General features: G+C 40.3%; 1 protein-coding gene across 1 annotated transcript; it reads left to right on the top strand.

The window, feature by feature from the left end:
* The first annotated feature begins 9419 nt into the window (after window positions 1–9419).
* LOC145439051 (sodium- and chloride-dependent glycine transporter 2-like) lies at window positions 9420–27449 on the top strand. Its single transcript, XM_080316517.1, has 13 exons — window positions 9420–9714; window positions 11584–11715; window positions 12029–12190; window positions 14032–14179; window positions 14950–15124; window positions 16433–16570; window positions 18526–18620; window positions 18679–18934; window positions 20197–20337; window positions 21059–21161; window positions 21225–21331; window positions 22391–22594; window positions 25404–27449. The coding sequence occupies exons 1-13, from the start codon at window positions 9570–9572 to the stop codon at window positions 25569–25571; spliced, it is 1974 nt and encodes a 657-aa protein (XP_080172643.1). The 5' UTR covers window positions 9420–9569; the 3' UTR covers window positions 25572–27449.
* The last annotated feature ends 385 nt before the right edge of the window (window positions 27450–27834 follow it).

The raw sequence follows: 27834 nt of genomic DNA, 5'->3' as shown, positions 1-27834 counted from the left end.
CGAAAATACAAAAAAAAAAAGTTACGTAACAATATTTTGTTCAGATAAGCCTACGCAACAAGTATGCTACTGGTTTACGCCAAAAAGTAGGCTACGTGTCTCATTAAAAAGACAACTATATTTCCCTCGTTTTGATTTCAACTATAGCGCTATAAAACCCTCTTCGGCCAATAAGTTGTCCGGGTGTGTATAATACGTCTATATAATGCTTGGATGGCCCGGTCTTTATAAAAAGAAAAATCCAGCACTTCTATTTAAAATATAGCGTAATCTCCGCGATTGAAAAATGCTTACTGGCAGAAATCGTTTTAAGAGCATCACATAAAGGCCGCGAAGGCTCCATTCAGTTCGCCGAAGGGGTGGAAAACCCGGATGTTTGTTTTGATGCTTCTGCCTGATGACTAGGAAAATAAGTTTCTAACTAAACTATCAAGGTGAGTGACTGAACTTGAACATATTAGAGCTCGATCTCTACCTCATGATGTATAACGTAGCCTATTTTGTCTTTCTTTTTTCAATTTCCCATATTCAGTCACGCGAGTAAATGAGAACAATAGTAAAGAAAGTCATGATAACGCGTCTTCGGCTCTTTAGCCCAATCCAACTTGGAAGTTCATTACAGTTCAATAACCTTAAAGCAGGTTCTTAACTATTTAGACCAGGACCCAAATCTGTGTTTTAGCGGCATCTCGCGACCCAAGTCTCACACATCAAAAACAATGCATTATTATATTAGTATGCTACGGGCATATAGAGAACATGCACCAAACAATTCCACGCAACACAGTTCTATGAAACATGTCTGACGCACGCAATTTCTGAAGTGGGGTGAATTACATCCCTCTGCGTGTCGTATTTGTACGAGGCCTAGCCTACTGCAGTACTGAATGTCTATACTCAGATCGCATGGATGTGGTATTCGGAGCGCGCAGACTGCCTACCATTTCGACGGCGGTGCATATCGATATCGAAAGTATTAACCAACCAACGACGGCCATTTTGGCCAAAGTTCTTTTTGGCATCGCACCTTCCCGGCGGCATGTTAGCCAAACTTCACGTCTTCATGTGTCCAGACGCAGAAGGGGTTGGACTCGAAATGGATGCGTCTCATGCAACGCACTCCCATACCCTAAAGCTGGGGTGGACATACTGGACAACCTTTTTACCATACCAAATACCCATGTTAAAGTGTCCAGCATGTACATTATCAGTGAACTCTGGACTAATTTGTTTAATGATATAAGCTATTAAGCACAGAATTCGCAAGTGGTCACTGGTTTTATTACGGGAATGCTCATGCTCGCGCGAAGGGCAAATTCATTTTCAGATTTCAGTAGTTTTACCTATTATTTCTCATCCCATGTGATCTGATTCACCGGTATGGTTGATGGAGGGTGTGTTTTCCAAAATTTAGGGCAAGTCATAAATGATGATGCGGCTTCGGTTGAAAAGTACTGCGTAAGCTAGTCTATACCCTAAGAAACCATAGGCCTCGGGGGTTAGACTAGAACAGTGTCACGAGACGTCATAGGTTCACGTTCGCGTTCACACAGAACCTTTCAAAAATGTTCGCGTCCACACAAACCTGAACCTTTCAGGGGTTAACACCATTCCTAATGTTTAGAGATGTTTTGTAGGGGTTTCGGATTAAATTATCTTGCAAAAAAAAAATTATTTTCTCCTAATGTGAGACATATAACCACTATTCCAGAGTAACTTCAATATGAGCTGCTACATAGAAATGACTGCGACGTTATTGTAGTCATGTAGGCTATGTTTCGATTAGGCCCAGAAGAGTCGTCGGAAACGTTACGCGTTAATATTACATGCGCCACCACCTATCTTTGTGCAAGTCAATGAATTTACGGCACTCGTTCGATCATAGTGTCCTATATGGTGTCGACACAAGCAAATCGCACGGTTCAATGAAATTGTATCACGTCACAGTTTCCATTTGGCTACAGGCAATTTGACGGTGATTTTTGACCGACTTGCCGAGCATCAAATTTGATAAAACGGGTATCAATCGAAAGCCGCCGCCGTACTGATTACGAAAATATAAATTTTATTCCGCTCGCGGCCCTGGAACCCCCACAATCAGCCTCTAATTTTTCATTGTTATGGAGATTGGCATTGGGACGCAACAATGCTGTCTAGCGAAACGAGACAGGTGCTCGAGAAAAAGGGAGCCAGACAGTATTGTTGCGTCTGTCGTTTCGCCAGACAGCATTGTTGCGTCCCAATGCCAATCTCCATAACAATGAAAAATTAGAGGCTGATTGTGGGGGTTCCAGGGCCGCGAGCGGAATAAAATGGAAACTGTGACGTGATACAATTTCATTGAACCGTGCGATTTGCTTATGTCGACACCATATAGGACACTATGGTTCGATCATGTCAAATCGACGGCACGGATTTTCGATGCACGGCAGTTTATTTCAAGAAATGCAGCCACAGAATTCGCTTTGAAATAATAACGTCTTCCAATTTCTACATAACTATAATATATAATGTTAATTTCAAGGAAGGTAATTTTAATTATATTTATCACTAGGCTACAGTTAGTATTTGGATAGGACAGATTACGGTTGCGCGATAATAGAGCTAAATTTGAACTACAACTTGAGGATACGCGGAGCTCTGTGAAGGTCGAATAGGGGTGCCACGCAGCCAAAAAGGTTGAAAACCACCGGACTAGAATCTTTGAAAATTAACACAACAACATTCGTCCAAATCGTGCCAAATGCTTTGGTTTGCTCTTCGGATCTCACACGTATTTATAACTGAAACGGATGATGGAACCAAAATTGATAAACAGATTTTCGAATGTACGTCCGCGTCGTCCAGCATATGTCCATTTCTATTTGGCAGTTCATCTCCATCTAGCGACTGCTCACTAGTTTTCGCTGAGACTGACAACTTGTCCATTTTTTCACGAACCCCAACAAAACATCTTCAATGAGCAGTATATGCTTGTATCAGTAGGACGCTGTCAATTTATCAATTATGATGAGTTTGCACAATAGGATATTCCATCCCAGACTGCCAATTTTGTAGTGAGTAGTAAAGTTTTGCCAGTTATGAAGCGAATCTGTCTTGCGATTTACCTAATTGAAAATACAAATTTGGCCATCAATCATTTTGCAAATTTGGACTTTGAAGGTCTCTTGGACACTCCGAAAATGCTTGGCGGACCTTCTGTTGAGAACCACTGATGTAGGCTAGACCGCTAGAGTGCACTATTTAGAAACGTCAGGCAAGATGTCGGCTACCTATGGAAGAAGTCTGAGGTATCGCGTGGACAGAAATCCCAAGCTAAGCTCATGTTCCACTACTGCAAAAGGCACCTTTTTCAAACGGTCTCAATAAAGAAATTTGATAGTGACCGCGAATATAATATCTCACAAATTACAATAGCTACGCGGCACCATATATTGCACATCCTGGTCTGGAACATAAACCTGCATATTTATTGTGATAGAAATTCATTGCGGTCTTTTGTAATGCGGCATCTGGTACATCCTTTCCACCCCATCAAAGTGGTACACCAAGTTGAAGCACGTCACATTGTGATATCCGTAGAAAGTAACGACTTTAGCAAGAAAAAATGTGTTATCATGGTGATACTGCTATCGTCTCAAATTTCTGGTGCCGGTAGGTAAAAAATATATAGCTCAGTGATTTATCATTTGCCGGATGTTATGATATGGGTGGTGGTGTCGACACAAGCAAATCTCACGGCTCAGTGAAATTGCATCACGTCACAATTTCCATTTGGCTACAGGCAATTTGACGGTAATTTTTGACCGGCTTGCCGAGCATTAAATTTGGTAAAACGGGTATCAATCGAAAGCTGACTCAATGCACTGATGACGAAAATATAAATTTTATTCCGCTTGCGGCCCTGGAACCCCCACAATCAGCCTCGAATTTTTCATTGTTATGGAGGTTGGCATTGGGACGCAACAATGCTTTTTGAACCTTTTTCTCTTGAGCTACACTCTCGTTTCGCCAGACAGCATTGTTGCGTCATGAGCTTCTCTCTCGTTTCGCCAGACAGCATTGTTGCGTCCCAATGCCAATCTCCATAACAATGAAAGATTCGCGGCTGATTGTGGGAGTTCCAGGGCCACGAGCGGAATAAAATTTATATTTTCGTAATCAGTGCAGAATCAGCTTTCGATTGATACCCGTTTTACCAAATTTAATGCTCGGCAAGCCGGTCAAACATGACCGTCAAATAGGCCTTTTGCAGGACTTCGATCACGTGACTAGGTCGCATAGCAACCACAAATTGGTTAGCAAGCTACTTTCTCGCGCACCTGCTTCAGTGCTAAATATCGCATATTGTACTGTTGATTTCTGGTTGTAAACGTTTCGGAAATTTGTTGTAGAAGTCATCAGAGATTCACCTATGCTAGATGCCAATCCTGTACAAAGCATATAGAATGATATCGTCAGAATTACGCAGAAATCCGTCGTTAACGTAGCTGTATTCCGGATACAGTATATTATCGTTTTCGGGCTGTAAACGTTTTATATAAAACGCAATTGTCATGGAAATGCGCAAGGATTCAAATATGTCTGATGTCTTCGATTCATGAACTATGTAAACTCCTTGCGTCAAAATGATCGACATTGTAGCCGTTATTTGGTAGTCAACTATGATTTTATGACACAAAATTCGACATTGCAGGACATGACTGCGTGATATTTATTGCAGCATTAAGTTAGGTGTGGATGGTAAGTATACTATACTATAGTTGTATTGTAGTGGTAGTTGGTAATCATTGCAGCATTTTGATGATTGATATCGATTGCAATTTATATAGGATACTGCTATTTTTAAGCCTAGAGACAATGACTGCCAGTGCCAGTACGTTGATGTGTCAGGAATTCATGCCATGTGCAACATACTATATATATATTAACCCTCCTCCCGCGGTCGGCCTCAGGACCGAATTTTAATGCATTTAGAAAAAGATTCATAAAATCCGAACCACGGGACTTGATTCGACGCCTAATATATCGCTGTAATCAGGAAACAGGCGCCTAACCAACTGAGCTACTCTGAAAGCGAGAGAGTAACAGGTGATGCCCCTGTACCGGGAAGTGTTCTCAACTTTTTGAAAATAAAAGAGAATTCGACTTTTGAATTTGCTGCTACGTCATACACGGAGCTGCTCGGGATAGAGTCATCGCCTGACTGATTTCACAGCAATATCAGGATTCCAAAACGACCTGAGTGAAGTTCTTACGATAATACAGTCGATTGTAACGAGTGCTGATGTACCGATGGCTACAGCTGGCTACTGTGTGTTCGACGCCAGGCGTCTCGCATTCAGCGCACATACACGCGTCGCGTGTTATTGTTCGAAAATGACGTAGTATCGCGGACGTTGAAATTATTCATTTCACAACGCCGTTATATGGTAATCGCTTATCAATTCTTTGTACGAGATAGTGTTATGTGTTGAAACGAATTTGCCGTTGTAAAACAACTATAACTGAATTGGTTGAATTGACAGGTAGTCATACCTGCAATATGAATACACATTCTTACTGATATTTTAGTTGGCATTTCAAATCAGTTTATCAAATATTATGCAAGCCATCGACGGTGGTGGTGTAGACAAACGCTTTGAGACAAGGCCTATCTATTGAACAGATAATAGGCATCCACAACCACCTCAGCTATCGCAGAAGAATAGTGGTTTCTGTACCACACGCGCATCGCAGCAATCAGTTTGCTTCGAAGTGCAGCCATATTTTGGTAAAAGAATATAGTATATTGCATGATACAACATATGAAATAATGCATCACGCGTGGAATACAACCGCAAATTGAAATGGTGACAAACCAAATCTAGCACCAACAAATGGAAAACCATGTCATGGGTACAATGATGGCTTCGTATGAAACAATGTAGATGACGTAGTGGCCTATATAGCATTGGCGACTCAACTTATTATAAAGATATACCTTGTTATGCGTAATCTGCAACATGAAATCTGCGCCAAGCACAACAGCAAATAAATTGCGGCGTGTTATTGTTTTGGTAATAACATAGGATCCCTGACGTTGAAATGATTCATTTCACAATGTCGGTATATGCACTCGCTTGTGTCCATTCTTTGTACGAGATAGTGTTATGTGTTGAAACGAACTTTGCCGTTGTAAAACAACTAGGACTGAATTGGTTGAATTGACAGAGTCATACCTGCAATGTGAATACAGTGCTTCACTGATATTTTATGGGCGTTTCAAATCAGTTTATCACATATTATCGAGCGGTGCGTTTCGTGCGCTACCACGGGAAAGATGCGCAACATTTTCACCAGAAATGTCGTAAATTTGCTGTCATATCAAGAGCGGAGATCATGTAACTCACTGAAGATGGTAGTGTTGATGTATTGGTATGAAAAGTACGAATAATCCATATGCGTAATCTGCAACAGCAAGTCCGCGCTAATCACAACATGGAATATATTGCTAAAACCCACGCATGTTATTTCGTAAAATATGTTTACTTCCAATTCGAATAATCTGTCCTGCGACCAATGTTAGATATAAGCATTACAATAGATGGGCGATGACATAGTCAACAGCTGTTTGGAGAAAAGAGCTGCATATGAATATGACGTCTGTAACGGAGATGCGCTGGTCACGGGCGCTGGTTTATCTCGCGCGCGCACATGCACTCGAGCGCCGCCGCAAGTTGTATTTTGCGCAAAACGTTTTTGTGTATTCAATCGGTATTTTGATGAGGTTATTTCAAAGTCTAATAGGTTATTTATGGCTCGACGTATGCGTATTGATACTAGCTATCCATCTGAAATAGATGTAACTTTCTGCGACCAGTATAACGCAAGATATTCGGGATTAAGTGAAGCGTGTTCGTGAAAATACAATCCGGGCTCATGCATGAGCCAACCGCGTAGCGAGGGTTAAACATCCTATGCTATTGTATAGCTTCTCAGTTAAACAATTCAAAATATTTAGACCTCTACACCTATATTACAAGTTATTGATCATTCTGTCATGCTGCCGAGTGCCACTATACCCGAAGAAAAATGATCATCAGCTCCAATTGAGGGTGCAACAAACTGTGCCGAGGCCTGGATTACTTGATTGATTGCCTGGATTGGATTACTTCACTATTTGGCACAGTGCAAATATCTTGAGTTTCAAGACATGGCTATACCACATGTATACGAATTAATGATCTGATGGATTATCCCAAGAGAGCCGAACATAGGCAACTAAGAAATTGATGATGCCCGCGTCAAGAATTCAGCCTGGAGCCAATTATTATCACCACATAAAATTCGGTCATGCAGTAGAAGGCAGCGTGGTTTCATGCCAACAGAAAATGTCAGCAGATGATCTGGCCACTGCCTAACTGTCGTGAACTTCTTTCCCGATGTTGATGTCTGCTTCGAAAATGATATTTCATTTGTGTACAGCAAGACAAGCGCTCTTCCGTAGATGCTATGAATCTGTCTAGACAAGTGGCTATGGAGGTAGATGAAAATACATAGGCATAAGAGTCTCGGCAGTTATTGAACTTGATAAGGTTAACATGCATTTTTCTTCAACTATTTCTTATGCTCTGGGTATCGAATGCACAAAAATTAATAAATTGCACTTCTTTGCAAGTTTATTTGAAAATTCAATGAATCAAAGAATATCATAAGTTCAGAATAGCACGGAGTCAATGCAAAAGAAACAATGTTCGTCGTCTTTAGAGGATGTTTCTGAGTTGGTTGAACCAATACACAGAGGGGGTCAGCAACGAAGTACTATTTTACCTGAGTACTAGCGTCATTATGAGTTTAATTATGAGTTTAGGCTACTTCCACTTCTACTTGACACTTTTAGGTAGTATTTTTTTGTCAGGTTGGGGATTTTGTCAACTAGAAAGTAGCTTTGGCGCATGATTGCATCCCCTTCAAGCGTGAGGTTGTCATAACAACTGGGCAAAATAGCCCCAGTACCACGGTAACTAAATTAATTTTTGAAAATTGCACATATTTGTGGTGTCATCACCCTTTTGCGTTGATCAAGAAGATGCAACATGAAATGTTTACAGTTGTCACGTGGCATTAATTTCTAAAACTAAGGGACCCTCAACCAAATCTACTTCATGTAACGAATTTCTTGACTACTTTTCAGAAATTCATTTCTACTTCCACTTGAAGTACTTTGGACATGTCCTGGAAGTAATTAGTGCTACTTGTACTGGAGTATAAATTGAGGCATTACTTGTACTCGGTTCCCAAAAATGACCACGTTGACCACCTCTGGGTATAGGATGACCGATCTTGTCACTGCGTTTGAGCTGCTCTAAGAGTTATTTGATAGTTACTTCCCTTAGTTCGCTAAATAGCGCACATATGTGACATCAACTATTTATCAAAATCGCGTGTGATTTGCCAAATCCACTTCAATCGCAGTTGTGAAGTAGTGCTAATAAGATCGGCATTGTATAAGGCAACAATAAAGTGCACTGCTTTGCTTAGTCTTGATGGCAGGTACTCCCAAAAGATACTTCCGATGTGTTCAGCGGTTTTATAGCAGCACGCCAGCACCCAAACCAGCAGACACCAGACAGTATATCCTGATCCTTGCGGGTCCCGGCTGCTTCAGTCATATCTTCCATCCAAAATCAGGCTCCACAACAGACAAATAGTTCTGCTTGAACTAACAAATACTCTTACCAGAATATAAACCAATCGCTTTACTTCAAATGCATAAATTTAAGTACATATGATCAGAGTTGAGTACCGTAATACGACAACGTTACCGATGGATTTCTGCGTAATTCTGACGATATCATTCTATATGCTTTGTACATGATTGACATCCAGCATAGGTGAATCTCTGATGACTTCTACAACAAATTTCCGAAACGTTTACAACCAGAAATCAACAGTACAATATGCGATATTTAACACTGAAGCAGGTGCGCGAGAAAGTAGCTTGCTAACCAATTTGTGGTTGCTATGCGACCTAGTCACGTGATCGAAGTCCTGCAAAAGGCCTATTGCCTGTAGCCAAATGGAAATTGTGACGTGATACAATTTCACTGAGCCGTGAGATTTGCTTGTGTCGACACCATATAGGACACTATGGTCTCACATGGTCTCACATAATATTTGCTTTGAGTCACATACATTTGTCATGATTAAATTTTGGGTTAATTTTGACTTTTGAAGGCATTTGTTTTGAAGTTTTACAGGTACGCAAGGTCGAAAAGGCTAAGAACCACTGAATTGCAGTATTTAAAAATATCGCATTGCGCAGCATGATCAATCACTGATCATGGTGATCTGTGGCACAAGCCGCATCGACTTAAAATTGACCGGTTTTATATCTTAACCGGTTTCGGTTTTACGGAAATACTTTTGAGCGCCGAGCTTTCATCTTTGCTTCGCAGCGGCTTTCTCGCACTGAGTTCTATAAACTTTCTCGTTTCGAAGAGAATGTATCGACGGGATCTCAAGTCTTGCACTGTTTTGGTACGCTTTGAATAAACGGCTTGAGCTCGCTATAGTGGATCTTGGCAATGGCGCCATCATATATGAGCCAGAGTGAGCTCGAGAGAAGAAATTGGCCTTGCAAATTGGAATATCATATATCGTTATTCAGCCAAGCTTTGGGTTTATGCAGTTTCTGGAGATTCCCTTATCTGGCGTTGGAAAATAATGGTGGTGAGTATTATACTTACGTTATTTTACTGTTCTGTAAGAATCGTGTACATCACAGTATAGTACCAAAACAACCATGCATCAAATGATGTAATTTTCCTAATTATATTTGGTGATACCTGATACGATTACAATGTTCATTATCTTTCCCATTCTCTACTAGTTGCTGACGATTACCCCTGGCGAGTGCCAGCCGAAAATATTCGGTTCATTTCTATAGGAATATTCTATTCAATCGTATATTGAAGTTCTGTACCAGGTACCTTAACCCCTGGCCCTATGGAATCTCGGTTCATTTTTGAAATTAATTCTGCGTGATGAGAGCTTTCCTGCATAGAATAATTAAGTAATTGAACAGAAAGTTCTGCGTGACGTTGCCACCAATTCCACTCTGGTACCTTAGTACAGTGTTGGGATGACTCGAGTCACCTTTTTCGAATGACTTGACTTGACTTGAGTCACTTTGCTGAAATAACTTGACTTGACTTGACTCGACGTATCAGAAATATGGATTGACTCGTGACTCGGGGCAAAATTCACGAGTCAATTTCAAGTCATCAAGTAATCACTTAATCTTGCATTATGTTCTGATAGTTCCGAAACGCTGGTGTAACCGTGAAAGCGACTAATCATTTAATGACCGTGCGTTTTACTGAGTCTCCATTGTTCCCTCACAAATAAATTGACCGCAAATGAAGTGATCGAAGCTTACAGCTTACGTTGTCGTAAATTAGTATAGTAAAGTAATTAATTTCTGTTTTTACCTTAACCAAACCTCTTGTTTTATTGAAATTGAATTCGAATTTAGTTTATACAGTCCTCAACCATTGGCACAGGCTCGAATTGTATCATATCGATTTGTAAATCGGTAATGTGAAGTGCATCCTATCAATTCGTATCTATTCTCTATTTTGGCTGGTAACATATAAACTGTGGTTTAGCAGTTGTACGTATAGGTGTATGTGAGCGATACAGCTTCTTCTTGCGTGTATATTTAACTCTGTATTCGTTCATCATTTCATAATGAATGACCACTCAATCTGTATTTCAGACAGCTATAGCAAGATGCAATGACGTTATCATGCCCCATACTTCGAAAAGGCAACTTGACTTGAATTGTGACTTTGACTCGTGACTTGACTTGACTTGACTCGTCTTGACTCGAGTCACCTCCAAAAATCGAGTGACTTGACTTGACTCGAGTCACCTTTGAAAATCAATTGACTTGACTTGACTCGAGTCAAAATATGCAATGACTCGAAAGGACTCGTGACTCGAAGGCAGTGACTTGATCCCAACACTGCCTTAGTACCTCCAACCCAAGATTGAAGAAGCTCTATAATTCGTCCACCAGTCCCATTATATGAAAAGAATAATATAATATCCCACTTAATTTCTGATTAGTAGACATAAATGAATTGGTTAATCATGGCATTGACTGTTTCCATTTCGGCTACGGTATGTTTCAATCAACTGATGTTGGTCGTATATTTTTTTTAATGAAGTTTTCTACATTGTTGTCTGTACAAGTGATTCCTTAATGTAGGCTAATTTACAATTAGATCAGCCGGTCACTCCTGACTCCAGATTTTCGGGATATGTCGCAGTATTTCATTGTTGATTTGACGGCCTGTTTATATCTTGAGACAGCCTATCATACTGACCAATCCTCTCCCTAATTGATTTCAAAGCATCACCTTCAAGACGTATGTATTTTGAACACTCTAAGTTGGCATTTTTGGAAATCGTTCATATCTGAAAGAGTCGCTATAGAATACAGCCGTTTGTTATTTTCATTATTGTACGTTTACAGATAGATTGGAATGTAGCGATATTCCCATGACGCTTCTAATCAGTATTTTGGTATTGCAGCTCCGTTCATGTACGCATTTTTGTTGCTATATTGCTTAGTCGGGATCCCAGTGGTATTCATCGAGATGGCTTGGGGACAATATAGCAATTTGGCTCCGCCGCAAGGATTCAGCACTATTCCGATCATGCAAGGTATTAAAACACTTAATAATTAACCATAAAAATGACATGATCGAAACAAGATCACTCATTTGAATAGTACAGATAAATTGCTTTTGATGATGCGAATCATGCCATCTATGCTATAAATTTCACCATTGGATGCTATGTTGGATCCTAATTTTGAAATTATGAAACTCACGAGTAATCCATGTATAGCAGATTTACTGATTGACGATGATAAATGACTCTAGACAATCAGAAGCTAGGTTTATTTATAGAAGTGCAATTCGTATGTGTACCAAGTGCAATTTTCTTGAATTATTTCCCATTCCGCTTTATACAGGTGTCGGATGGTCAATGCTGCTTGTAGCACTAATGGTTGTGTTTTACCACGGAGCCGCTGCCTACTACTTATTACTTTATACTGTTTCATCAATGTCCAATCCATTGCCATTTGCCTCATGTAATAACACATGGAATTCAGAGTTATGTCAATACCAACCAGGTGGGAGTTTGTTATTGTTTGCATTTGAACTACATCGATTTTATAGATGATCTGATCCAAATGGTAGTTGTTTTCTGTATCCATTATCATAGAGACATTGCCGACTACTATTTTGTGACCCATAACTTTAAAAATATTGATAATCGACTGTGTATTTTTTTATTATGGCAATATAGCATATAAGATTTGTATTGTCTGTAGCTGCACATTGCAGTAAATCAGTACAACTGCTGTCTTCGTAGTTGTTGGTACTAAGTGCTATTGCAAAATTTCGTATTCATAATAGACCCTTGAGGGAGATGAATCTATTGTCAGATTTTCTGTATTTATGATCATAATGGCACTATGTTGGTTGTAAGGTAAATATCATTGGCTGTGTCGGAGGATTAAAGGCTGGTGTTACTTATGTATTTTCGACTTGGAAGATATGATCATTGGTTTAATGTTGCTAAAAGACTTCTGCTTTGATGCTAATATTAAATTACTTTACACTGAATGCACCCACATAATCAGAGATTTATGGAATATAGGCCTGAACACCTAAGTGTGCATATTTTTCATGTGTGTTATCAAAAGAAGTCATATCGGAATCACAATATTACCTGCCAGTTATCCAAAACAATTTTCTGTGTATTATCTAATTCCTCTACTGCACGCTGTGTCCTATGGAAATTGTTAATAGTTCACGCAAGTACTTATTAGCCACTAATAATAGTTTCATAACAAGTCTTGAAAGGGAATGATGATTGATGAATACTTCAACATAAACCCCAATCATTTTAGCATTATGATGTGGACTGCTAACTCTTGATGTCAGCAGAACCAGGAAAATCCCCACATGCTTAACATTTTATGACATGTCTTCCATCATGATCATTGTACCATAGCAGGATCTTGTTTCAATGCGTAAAAACTTATAATGGCCTTGGCATATATTTACAAAACTCGTGGTGGCTATGAAGTGCACTCGTGCTGAAAAATAACCATAAAGATGGCATGTAGGTGTTGAACTAGGCTTATTGGTTGTATATGTTTGAAATCCGTAGGCATTGATATATAGCGATAGCAATTTAAGCATGGTTATTTAATAATTTCCACGTCCGACTGATTAGCATTGGTAGACCCTAAAAAGGTAGGATCTTTCTCTTAGTCGATACTTATGAATCTTTTGAACACACAGAACGTTCAATGTATATGTTTCTTACGTTTCTGCTACAGTGCTTTTATACTCTGTAGTCAATATGATACAATACAATCCAAATGATTTTGTTTTGATTTTTGATGACTGCACTGTTTTACCTGGATAAATAACAAATAGTGCTTCTTAATATATACGAGTTTTGATCTAAGAGTTGGGTATGAATAAATTTGAAAGGGGAATGTATGAGATTAGAGGCTGGTGATTTCATCATTGCTTTTTCACCTCTGTGGTATGGCTTTTATATCAATGATACAGTATTAATAATGTTATTTGCGTTGTCTTATCATTGGCCACCACTGACCCAAATCAGATAGTATTGTTAATTTTTAACACAGGGCAATACTGGTAGTATGAAGTGGGCTTATTGGCATGCTTGCTGAATTTATTTTGTTGAGCCGTGTTGCTTACATAAACTGTCTTTGGTAATAAACAGCAAACGTTTATGGCAATTAGCTCTCAACTTGAGCTTAACTATTTTTGATCAACTCCACTGTTTTGTAGCTTTAGTTCTACACGTACTGTAGTCATGAATGTTGTGTGTACACACCACAGTTTTAATCTCTATATTTGTTCATCTTTTTCACTAATCCGTTGCTACTTGCTGGCACAATCATATGGTTAATTCTGGTTGCTATTCCAGATCCGGACTGCATATCTTCGGCTGTAGAAGGCTTCACCCGCAAGAATGATGCATACGGCATTGAAACTGCTGATGGCTTCATACCCAAGAGATTTTGCGATTACACATATAATGGTTCACATCCGACCCCTTCTATTGAATTTTGGACGTAAGAGTGGCTTTACTTCAGTTGCAATAGGCTGCCATTACAACCTCTCATAAACCACTAGAATAATAATGAAACGAAAAAACGATTGCACAAGTGAAATACGTGTTTTGACGTACGCAACATCGCTAAAGGTGTTCACTTTCGGAATAAACTAGTAACCTGACCACCTGTATTGATGACGTTGATAACCAGCCATCCATATCTGGCCATCAGATTTCCTCATTTTTATGGCAAGTTCAATTAATTACTGGTTACAAGCAGAGGTGTTTATTTTGCTCATCAATTTTCCATCCCAATATTCAAAGTCTGGTTATTAAGCAGCTTATAAGCAATAAGAGAACTGTATCCACGATAATTTCCCTAATTACGCCATAAGATATTAAAGTTTGCTGCTAAATGTTACGGGAAGTTGTAATTGATTGTAGGACCATGATGAGCTCAAGTTTATTCAAAACCTATAAAGTAGATGTGATTCGTTAATTTGTGATCCAGGCTCATTTCCTGTACATTGCCTAGCCAGGCTTAGGTGGGTGTCTGATTTCAAAATCTATGACGCATCCAAGGTGCTAGCTAGTACGCCTGCTTTCTAAATTGCCTCGGATTGTGAAGATAAGCCTATACCATCGGCTTTGATTGTCATTAGGCCTATTTACTTAGACAAATTGCCGAGGCGTATTGTGTTTTCTGCACGATCCCTCGAACTGCGAGAGTGAGACCAATGACATCAATGTTAAACACCTGTTGATGTTGATTCTCTCAATCTCGTGCAGGAGAAACTTGGCAGAGAACGGGGACATTTGTCGTAACATTCAGAACGTGCCGGCGATATTGATGGGCGCCTCGTCGCCGTTTCTGATGCCGGCGATTGCGATCGGCGTTTTCCTTTTCGTCAGGCTGTTGGTGTCGTTCTTTTCGTTGCTGCAGGAGGTTCGATTTACGGGGAAGGCAAGTGGATTTTTCGATTAATACTCGTGTTGGCCTGCTTCGAAATTTCAGATTTTCTAGCACACATGTGACAATATTTGAGTGCCACATAACTTCTTTACGATTTGAAAAGTTAATATTCCCTTTAATTTGATCGAAAAGACCTGCAACTACTCACTGAACATCACTTACGGCTACTCTCTATCGAGTACAACAGCAATTTTATTCAAGTATTTATAAACGTGATTTTTTCTGTTCCCGGCCTGAATTGCTGCAATAGTAAATAAGATTTTCACGATGTTTGTGGTCAATTGGACAGCTTCAACCCGTCAAATAAGGCCCACTTGGTAACACATTGACTACCGGTACCCGTATTGATGCTGCGGCCTGCGGGGTCATCAAAAACTGGGAAATTGGCCCACTAGCACATTTGAGTTTGAGACTCCCGGTCGAAGCAGTCAGCGACTGTACTTGAGTAGAAGTCAAACTAAAGTTGTAAATATTTATACGATGAGAAGTAGTGGAAGTAGAAAACTAAGGTCTGAAAACTACGTAAGTACGGTAGTCTATTAGTCAAGGTTAGTACTCAAGTAGCAAGAATAATGCAGTAAATATCAACGTAATTACAAATAAAAGTGGCAATTTGGAAAGTACTTGAATTATGTAAGCAGCTACAACGAGTAGATTTTTGGTTGATGGTTTGCGTGCTTTTAGCAGTATAGTGGATACTTTCGGTTTTGCTGGACGAATCTATGAGACTAGCGCAAACTGACTAGTGGAACTGCAAATCGATGCACCGTAATTCTCGAAAATATATTCAGTTACGATGATACAGAGGCTATTTCGCCTAGTGACAATTTCACTTGTGCGCATTATGTAACGATATATGAAATGTATGTAAATAATTTTGCCTAAAAACTGTAGTGGTAGTAGGCTGAAACGTAATGACTCTCAAAAGTGAGTCGTGCTGTATAGGCAAAATCTGCTTGAGTACCGTACTCCTAGAAGTACCTCGTTAGTGATCATGACCACCTCTGTCTGCCGGTTATGATATTTTTTGTTGTATTCCTATTCCTATCAGTGATAGATTTGGAAAACATTACGAATCATTGCAGTTTTGTGTCTCTGGGTAATATTGACATTGAGGCGAGGGTTTTGCCTGCCAGCGGCTGGGTTCTTATGGGACAGCCGGCGGGAATATTGAACCCAAGGTCTCTGATTTTGCTTACGAGCGATGCGACTGGGTTTAGGCCACGTTCGTTATTTTTGAAATTATTGACTGCTAGTGATCAAGAAAATGCTCTGCTATCATTATTCTGTCTTCTCCAGATCGCTTATGGACTGTGTACCATTCCGTTTGCCGTGTTGGTTATGGTGCTGGTGCGATGTCTCACTTTAACAAACGCTATGGAGGGTGTGAAATACCTTTTCATCACTCAAGATCTGACCAGCTTTCAGTCTCCCAAGGTTTGTCTGATTTTATTCTGTGCTAAACGGATCTCTATGCTACCGATTCAGTTGAGGATATCATAGATCCATTGTTGGTTTGCGACAGGCTGGTAGTCTGCTTTAATTTTGTTGTATATGCGAACGTCTTCGAAATGGCGATGTCTCTCGATTCGTGAAAATGTAATGTGCATGTGCAATAGCAATCTGAGGACATAATTTTGCTGTCACCAGATGCATATGTGCATTGATGCATTTTTCACCTTGGTATTTTTGGATATCTCAACCTCTTTTGTCAACTGGTAGACATTGGCTTATGTATTCCACTTCTAGAGACTCAGCCAATCGATGCAACTGTTGATAATTACTTAAATGCCAATCTTTGTACTCGAGGCCATAAACCTGTTAATATAAGGTATCTCTACTCGCTACGGTCCGGGCCTAGGGACGCTATTGATATACCCATGTGTATGAAAATAATTATGATATGCATCTGTAGCCTATTGTTCCTCTGGTGCATGATGCTTTCTCAATGTTGCGTGATGTCATTTAGTCATTACGTATTCCAATTCCTGACCGCGAACGCATACTGACATTGGTTCGATAGGATACACGTTGTTTGATGGTCAACACTAATGGTTTCTTCATCAATAATGCACATGCGACGGTTTGTTTTAGGCTAATTGGGATAAGCATAGGCCTAAAATTGATATGAGTTTAGTCGGTCACCGTTAATTCACAATGACATGCTGAATGCTGATACCTAATGCCTGAAAATACAGTAGGGAACCTGGATTATACGAATTTATTGATGCCACTCGCTGACCGTTTCATTTAAGGACATGATTACGTGATCTCGTACCTACTGCAACCTTTCGACTTTGTTTCCATTTCACACTGTGAAGCAGATTGAAGTGCTCTACTTATCAAGCGGTGTTAGTCATAAAAAGTATACCAGAACGAACCATAATTATGATTTTGCAACCGCAAGTTTTTTAGTGCAGTGACATAATTCTCCTTTCGAACGCATTTTATAATTGTAGCGTTTAAATCGAATTTGTTTGATGTGAAACCAGTCTAGTGAAACCACCATTACAAATAGTATTCTTGAGCTATCCCAGAAATGCAGCGATTACAAGTGTAGTGACGAGGCTGCCTATTCTTTTATTAATCTGCATCCAGAGTGTCACATTTCCATTTCATGTGACACACTGTGTGACCTAATGACCTAGAGTAATACAGTCTTCACGCCACTGCATGACTTCGGAACATAAAATTCCACATCTGCAGAACTGCTAGCGCTCATAAGCTTTTACTGTCTTCCTGGTGTCAGTAATAACACGTCTCCCAGCAGGACATAGCTCATCCAAATGTAAAAGCCTGCTACCAACCCCTTTGAACGTGCCTATGCACGATTCAGTGGTTAATTTTTTTGGATTTAGAATCTTGATTTTTTACGATTGGATTGTTACATTGCTGCCCTGTCGAAAAGGCTGATATTGGCTGAATGAGGCGTGTTTACAATGTGTTATTGTTGCTACAATAGACAAGGCACATACCTTCGCAGTGTTATCAAAGTACCTTATGTCCATTTTACGAATTTTGAGAAAATTAACTTTTTCATGTTTTTCAGCCATATATTGGCCCCGATTCCATTTGGTACAGTGAGACAGACATAACCATGGCCAAGATATGACCGAAAAATATTCAAAAATTTTCGGAAAATTGATTTTTTTCAAGTTTTAGAAATTGAGCTTCAAAATTTGAAAACTGGACATCAGCTACTTTGATACTGCGACGATATATTGATATACAATGTTCTCTACTGCTGGTAGCTACTGACACTTACCCCTGATAATTGTCAGCCAAAGCTATTTGGGTTCATTTCAATATGAATATATTATTCAGTTGTATATTGGAGTTCTGTACCTCTTAACAAGCTCTTCAGATATATGAATATTGCCATTGTTTTTTAGCTGTGGAAGGACGCAATGAGCCAGGTTTTCTTATCACTGATGGTGACATGGGGCGGACTCTACACGTGGGCGTCTTACAACCGCTTTTATAACAAGTAACGTGATGCTAGTATTAACGATCGTTTTGTGTGTTATCCTGCTGTAACGTTTTAGGTATGAAGTCGACGCTTCAATGCTACTGGTAACGGTACCGCTCCTCTCTTGCCTGCCTACTATCTCGGTTTTCGGCGTGCAAGGCTATTTATCATACGCGACAAACGTTAGCATTTCGAGCGCCCTCGACAGCGTTACCGGTCCCATGGCGCCGTTTGTGGCATACTCGGAAGCCGTGTCTCAGATGTGGGGTGACCCGGTGCCGTGGAGTATCATCGTTTTCGCCACGTTCTTCCTGCTGTCGACCAGCGCCATTGTAAGTTTTTGAAATGTGATCCAATGTTGTGGTTTGTAGTTTCGTGATAAGCAGGATGGGTCTTCTTTCTTGATCCATAAGTCCTTAATTTTATAAGGAATAGTTGTGTGTTTTAAAAGATATTGACATATGGTGTGTTTAGTGTTTATACATCTGCGGTTTGCATTATCACAAAATAATATATGCCTGTTAACATTAAAAGCATATTGATTTATGATTGGCCACTGCAAAATGATTCACGAGTGCTTTGGACGACCTTTAAATTGGCATTGATGTGACGATTATTATTTGAAAAAGCATTAGCTTGACATATACGAAGATATCTCAGGACTATGAGTTTGGATGGGATGGTTTTAGGTTACTGTTATGTGTGACTCCCCCCCACCCCCCCAGTCATGCTTTCATATCTACGCTATGTTCGGGGTCTGTTAAAAAGTTGTGTTTTATGAGTCGTTCCTTCATTCACTGGACTCCTATATTCTGTTAATTTTATGGTTCCCTCTTATCCTTCTTGGAGTTTATATTTTATGGCACTGCTCTGGATTTATCTCGATCATTTATGTCAAAAGAGTCACCGTTGATTGACACCCTAGTACAAGTAGCGATTTCCGAATTCCGATACATAGCAAAACTACTTCCTTCAATTTGAATCAGCAAATGGAAGGTATGGAAGGTCGCATACTTATTTAATCAGTTGACCAGAGGCAGCTACTTTCAAAATCAGAAGATGATATTTCCTTGCGACCAATGCAAAATGAGTAATGCCTCCACTCACAGATAGGTACAATCTTCGAGAATATGTTGGGTGAACATGACAGGAGGTGCTATTTCATGCGGTTAATATCACAATTTCTCGAATAAGAGAGCGTTCAATGTACAATTTTATTCTTACTTGAAATTCTATGCTGGTGACGTTGTATTTCGTGATACGACTGTTGATATACAATATTCTTTCCAATTCTATACTATTTGCTGACGATTACCCCTGACGAGTGTCAACCGAAAATATTCGGGTTCATTTCAATATGAATACACCATTCAGGTTCTGTACCTCCAAGAATCTTTTCAAAATCCAAAGTATAAAAAAGTAGTTTTCAAGTATAAGTAGGAGTGCAAAACAGTAGAAGTACTTCATTCTTTGTTACTGATCACCTCTCTGTGAGACTTGTGATCTCGTGATGACCGGATCGCAATCGATTTGCAGTTTCATTCAGGAGTTGGAATGTATCGCCAGCTCTTATCTTGTACTACTACTCCTACAGCTGCCCGCTATCGAATGTATGCTGTCGTCAGTTTCCGATTCGTTGAGCTCCTGTCGTGCTACAGGGCTGCGTGTGGTGTCGTCTCTGCTTGTTTTGCTCTTCACGCTGACGGTATACATGGGAGTTCCGTGTATCGTGCAGGTAATGCATCTTTTAATAAGTACTATCTCCAATTATTCAGGTCCCTTAGCTTTCTCTTGCATCGCGTCAAAGCGGTTTCAACATACCATAAAAATAGACGTAGGTCCCGGGAGAGTGGGATCATCGCGATGCAGCATTGATTGCGGGCTGAGCTTATTTCATATTCTGACTTATTTATACATTTCATTGCGCTTAATTAGCCTAGTGCGGTTGTTATATTGTCATGTCAGTACATCCTTCTGAATGATGACTACAAACAACAGTACTGACGTATCAAAAATCAATGAAACGCTGCTCGGAATTAGATCTGTGATGTATACTCATTCTCACTGGAAATGTAGAATGATTGTGACTGTCATAATTTACCGCATTATGGATAATTGACAATGTCAGAAATGATCTCCATTACAAATACTGGAAAGTTCTGTAATTATCAAGTTACAAATATTTTTGTGTTCGATTATTGCTCCATATGCTGTCATAAAAACTTTCTGTCGTGGCCTGATTTTTCCTACGATTTTTTGCCAATGCAGGGAGGCCGCTTTGTTGGGTAGCGCTGTAATAGCTCAATCGGACTAAATTGTATGATCCGGTATATAGCAATTTGTGTTTTTTGTCAATTTGCTATTTGGTGTTTGTTGTGAAGATATATCTTCAGGTTTATGGGGGAAAAACAGTGGATCATCTGCTAGCTCTTGTGTAACGGTTGGTCTTTTTGTAGGAAGGAGCTCTGCAGTATTTCACGTTCTTCGACACGATTACGTTTCCAGTTTGCTGCATGCTGATTGCCGTTCCAGAATTGCTGATGATAACGTATGCCTTCGGTAAGTCGCAGGCGTTTTGTCTTGTCTTTGCCGCGGTTCGCAGTGTCTTTGTCTCTTCTTAAGGAATTACGCTGTTGCGGACGAACATCAAAGCCATGACGAACAACTCATGTCTCAAGAGAATGATTTGGCCCGTCTTCTGGGGTGGCATCACGCCGTCGATTATAATGGTACGGTGAACCGCTTGATTGTCTGTTGCTGTAGTATAGTTACACGACTCACACATTGCACGCTGGATTCTAAATGTTTTGGTACTGCCGAAATATCCTGTTTAGCAGAGGCGGTCATTAACGGAGCACTTCATTTTTGGAGTACTCTAGTAAGGTTTGCGTACTTGCATCAATCATTGAAGTGGTTATGTTTGTTTTCAGACCATTTCCACTCCTAGTTTTTACAATTTAGATTTTGAAAAGTAGATAAATTTTTATGACTGTAAAACCATGTGAAATACACCCATATATTATGATACCTAGTATATTTTTTTATGATGGCATTAATTTGTAGTGTACTAGTGTCATTCGTTGTTGTTGTTTGCCACCTCTTGAGCAAATCTACTTTTTGTAGTTACTCACTTGAGTAGGCCTACTATTCCGGCCTTTCATTTTCTGTTTCCACGTGAAGCCGTTTTGACGGGTGGTGTGAATGGCTACTTTTGATTGAAATTGAGTAGACATTTACAACGTTACTCCTACCTCTACTTGAGTGGCTGACTACTTTCACCATCTCTTCGGAATGCGGCAGTGCTTGAACTGCCAAGTCTACCTCGTCGTGATCGAACGAATCGTGTAGTTTGAAGACCCATTCGTTTTTAAACAGTCGTACTTTGTTTGACATGCCAGGTCGAAGTTAGACTCCCGGTGGCGCTTGTATATCATCTCGTCACCATTACAGGCACACGGTGAAGGAGTGTTTACTCGGGAGTGTGTTCCGAAATTCCACCTAGCCAGAGGTGGTGAATAGTCACCACTGCTACTCAATCAGAAGTAACGAAAATTTCTGTTCGATTTCAAATTGAAGCAGAAACGGAAAGGTCTTGAAAGTACTCTAGTGCAAGATTCGTATACTTTGCGCAGTTGACTAATGCAAATAACTAATGGCGCTACAAACATGTACGCTCTCCGATAATATGTTCAGCAGTTACTGTGACCTTACTACCATCAATGACTTTTTGTAGCGGAACTATAAGTATTGTTATATGGGCCGTTGTTTAACGACGCTCTTGACAACAGGCTTGTCTCTGCTACACCTTGTACGCTGTCGGCAAAGACGGGCTGCAATCTCTAACGATAAAATCCGAAAGCGACGTGTCTCCCGACGAAATTCTCTCCGACTGGACGTCAATTGCGTCGTTCGCAGTTATCGGCGTCGTGTTTCTCTCCATCATGGTGACGATGATATGGAAAGTGGCCAGGGCCAGCGGATCTTGTGCGGAGGTGAGTCGCGTGCAGTAGGATTTAGTTGTGGGCAAAAATTGGGTTACGACTGACTGGATTACGAGTCAGGATTTGGGTCTTGTATTGTAACAGCTCTCATTACGGTGTCATGGGAAGTGAAAAAAAATTGTATCTTTTGTACGGGCGCGAAGAGATTAGTCCAGTGCTCGTTTTTCCTACTACGACACGACGATTCGTGACAATACTGCGGTTCTAGCGGTGGGCTACCAGGCTGCGGTCAATCTCAGTTTCAATGCTCCCGTGGAACAAAGAACAGAAACGATGCAAAACAAATTTTATGCAATTCACACTCGTAGACGCGAAGTTATTGGAGTTTTTCGTTCATGATTTTGGGATTTTCCACCGTCTATGCTATTTTTGCAAATCCAAAACTTTGTGATGCAATAACTGCGCTTGTACGGGTTGGAATTGCGTCGTTTTGGTAGACAGCTCGGCAATTTCATGGTGTTGACGGTAACATTTGAATTTTTTTTTTCATTTTTCATAGTAAATTCGATAATTTATATTGGGTCTGCATCGGCGTATGCTGGTTGGAATTGAGCCAAATTTGGTGTGCAGTATTTTAGGCAACCTAACAATTTAATGAGTGAATCCCGGGATCCGGAAAAAATGTTATTTTTGAACAACCCTATGTACGTATGTTCTGGCTGTTGAGATACCATCAACCGAAGTTTCAAGGGAATTAAGGTGTCAAAACTATAAATCTCTATGGCAAAATAATTCTCTGTTGCATAATTTTGCTACCTGATAAACTCGACTCTGACTATTCTACTCGAAGAGTTATAAATATATATTCGGGTCCCAGGCCAATTGTCATTAGTAGAGCTGGGCAAAATCGAGTACCTGAGTGATTCGATTCTGAATCACGTAATATGCTTAGAGTCGAGTAATCGAGTATCAGTCATTGTGACGTCATAACAGAATGTAATATGTCAAAGTTCAAATATGTACCTTTTATGCTACCACAAAGAATATAATGCCTGTTATCCATCACATTAAACATAGTTTGGTATTTTTTCGACCATACCGATTTCATAGGACTTGGTGACAATGCCGTGGGATGATCATGACTTCGGAAATGTGCTATTTACAGTAATGTTCCTAGCTTTGGGCTATATATTTCGTATGCTACAATATGAAAAATCAGGTTTCAAGGCTTCAGCAGGGAAAGTCAGTATCGAAACTATAATTCTCGTTGATAAATTAACTGTAAGTGGCGAGGAGCGTATAATTTGAGTGGACGGGCCAGAACAACCTTTGCATAAACGCCTCGAAATCGCAATTGCCGACAGTAAATTCAAAAAATAACCTAACCGTTAATATCGCTGGTCAGCCCGTTTCCAACACAGATAATGCCAAATATCTCGGGGTTTTACTGGACTCTAACATGTCCTGGAAGAGTCATATTCAGTCCCTAGAAACTAAATTATCACCGAAGTGCGACCTGTTCTACAGCCTTAGGCGCTTCATGCCAGCATGGGTTCTTCTGATACTCTTTAAATCCTTAATCCAATCGAAATTACATTATGGCATCCTCTGTTGGGGGGTTGCCAGTAAAACTGCACTCAAGCCACTGCAGAAACTACAACATAAAGTACTCCGAATCATAGCTAGGTCCCCAAAGGGGCCTGGCTGCCCATCCAACAAGTCGCTGCTGAAGAGATTCGGCGTCCTAAACATAGAAGATATGCGGAAACTAGAAATCGCCAAGTTTATGTATCAGTTCCACTGCGGTCGTTGCCCCGAATATTTCAATGACTTCTTTACCTCAAAATCAAAAGCGCACAAGTAGCCTACAACACACGCGCGTCCACGTCGTCCAAATATCATATGATCGACCGAAAAGATCATCGCTCTATCAAATATGCCGGACCTGATGTGTGGAACATTATCCCGCCGGCCATCCGACAGTCGACGAGCATGTCCACATTCAAGTCGAAATACAAGCAATTACTACTAAATAAATACAGTCCATCCTCAAGATTACCGGACCACGACTGACCTATCGATCTCGTTTCCCATGACATGCCGCCCTATTTCTTGTCGCTTCCTTTTTCTATACTATCTTCTTTACTTTCATTCAGTGTGCATGTGCATGCCTCCTCTTTACATCGCCTAGGCCAAGGCGGGTGTCAGATTCCACAGACTACTCCTTGTCGCTTCGACATCTTCCTGTCTTTTCATTGTATCGCATTTTTTGTGGTGTATTGAACTGATAAAATTGCTAATAAACCAATGATGATGATGATGATTTCAATACTTGAAAAATTCGTCTCTTACTACTCGACTCGAATCATTAAAAATAATACACGATTCAGATTCGAGTACTCGAATCATTGTGCCCAGCCCTAGTCATTAGTCACTTTGTTGCATGCTGTTGTTTCGTGACCTCACATCAGGATTGTCGGCATAGTGGTAAGATTTCTCGGAGCACACGATTCCAAGTTATTATTTCTACATGGAGTGGATCATCTTCCTCCGCTGATCGCTTCTGTAATCTGGGTCTCCGATTGGAAAGGGCGCTACTATATTAAAATTTAAAAATGAAGTTGCATTGAATCGCGCCTAACGCGAGGAAAATTCGATATCAATTGAATCTCTCAAAGATTGATTAATTCCTCAAAAATTTAGGGGTAAATTTGTCAATTCAATTTTCATGTCGGCGGCCGCCGACACATACTCATTGAATTACGTGTCCACGGCCGGACAATTTTCCTTCCACTGCTGCAGGCTGCCTACCCCTGGACTAGACCATCGCTCGACACCAATTTTTTTTTGTCTCTTGCAGAGACTAGGAGACGCATCTGCTCCGATAGCACTTGGACGGTCGAGCGTACACACTAACGGAAGCGGACACGGAGGACGGTCCAACGGAGATTTATACATGGCAGACTACGTAGGCCACCGAGACGCCAACGAAATACTGGTCGAAGATGACATCGTCACTACAGTGTAGACGCGTCTCTACACACAATGGCGACAGCCATGCGATCGCACTACGGATAATAATAATATACGCCGACGCGTTTGAATTTATTGACACCTCAAGCGTGGTACGCGACTCTGAATACATGCTTATACGCTTACTATTCAGCGTAAGTGCGCGGTTGATTGCGGTGAAGCATGTATTCATCGCTATGTGTATCGCATGCTGATTCTTGAAGACAGTCACGTGATGTTACTTTTGGCGGGAATTCGGCGTGTCGCTCTCCGCGCTTTGTTATAGGCTGACCTCGTGGATTCCCGGCGTACGTTGCCTGTTTTTACGCGTGCCTGGTAGGTTTGTGATGTAGAATCTGTGAGTGTGCGTTCTCCGGTAACCTGTATTTTATTATTTCGAAGTACCGAATCTTTATTTGCAGTAGTCGATCATGTTTTTTACGTTTCTTATTGTACGCTTTCGTGATTTTTTTCGAGGAAAGGGGGGAATACGTTACCTATCGCGTGCTTGGTACCTTTTACCGACTTTGTAGTTACACCTATTTTAGAGTGCGGTGAATGTTGGGGTACGTTGTATCCGGTACGTTTTATCTTACGAATCATATAATTTTAAAGCTGTTGCTGGTTAGATCCGTGTAAGCTCGATCACTTTTACTGTTGCCACTGCCTCGCCACGCACTCTGTATCACACATCGTCTGGGTCTTGAGAGGCCTCATACTGTAAACGCGTTTCATATATTGAATCAACGCCGTTGGGCGCGATTCGGTTTCAACCTGCGTAGCGTGCTCATGATCAATCATTGTCTACCTAGTTGGTTGCTGTGTTTTTTTCGTTGGTGACGTAACAGTGTGCTTAGTGATTCTCCCGGTGATTGGGGTTTGGTTTTTATTTGGTACGAAAATTAACTGTTTTATCGCTAGTCATGCCGCCATTTTGCTTGTCATATTGTCGCTTGACTTTCATGAAAGGTGCGAAAATGCTTGTAACATCATTGGCAGCTTAACATCTAACCAGGTGCCAAAATACTTTTTTTTGCTTGCATATTATTTCATGTACGGTACTGGCCGTCTTACAGCAAATAGTATACTTACATTCATCGAATTTCATTTACACAATTATCCATTAACGCTTTGCGTTCCTATAAATATTCTTCTGATAATGCCTTAATGTTAGTCACTATGAGACGTGGCTAGGAATCATCATTCAATATCCTTGGAAATATGGTAGGTTCATTTTGTATATGCTGTACTTTAGTGTTCCCTCTGTGAACACGTAACTTCGGTACTGTTTCATTGATACGTTGGAAAAACTTTCATGAACAAAATCTCCACACTTTTCTAGTTGTATCGCGCACTAATCCAGTTACTGCTCTAAATCCATACCTATATTGTGTCGTGTTGTATCTGTTGGGTACTGCTATTTATTGCTATGAATTGATATTCAGATTTTTGTGGCACAAAACATGTGCTCTATATTGAACACTTATCTGGCTAATGGAGGCCTTCCAGCTGTCTAATCTCTAATGTAAGTGGTACACTTGTCAATCTCGCTATATATTATTCTTGCCATGACCCAATCCCCGCGGATCGTGGATATATAAAATGTCAGTTGCCATCACACAATGGACTGAATGTAGAATAGAGTTACCTGTGATATGTACCCGGAGTTGTTTAGTCATGATCTTGAAGGAATTAAAAGATCGTGCTTCTATACCGTTTTAAAGCTTTTGGTATGCTTATATGCTATGAATTCCACCATTGACCGTGCATTGTTGTATATTGCTGCACGTGCCGTGTATTAACCTTGTTAACGCTATCTCCTAAGACGGTTCATTATTGTGGCGGATTGTTTATGATCGCCATTCATATTATACTGATTTCATCTTGCCGGTAACGCTTGTTTGAAGATGAGTATGGGTCGTAGCGTGATAGTTCCTCAGCAGCCAGGTATAATGTCGAGCCAATTGTCGGATTATGGTGTTAGATTAGTTATTTAGTTCAACCAGGACCCGATACTACGCCCATTGTCGATTGCGTATATTGACAACATGCAAAAACAGTGGACAGCACAAAGATGTATCCGCGTGAACTCGAAGGATGATTGCAGCCGGATTTTGAGCCCGAAGACTATTAGTACAAATTTTGATTGGTAGAGTGGTCATTCGGCGCGATGTTACGAGAACAAGTCAAAAAAGCAACACAGGTACACTGTAAATCCATGGTTGGGGAAATGGTGTAGTTATCAGATTCTCATCATGACATAGGGTGTAAATCGGGTG

This window comes from Botryllus schlosseri, chromosome 5, assembly GCF_051294905.1.
Source record: "Botryllus schlosseri isolate E-star chromosome 5, Bs_hap1, whole genome shotgun sequence".
In the NCBI taxonomy this organism is placed as follows: domain Eukaryota; kingdom Metazoa; phylum Chordata; class Ascidiacea; order Stolidobranchia; family Styelidae; genus Botryllus; species Botryllus schlosseri.
This window is presented reverse-complemented; position numbering and strand designations above follow the sequence as displayed.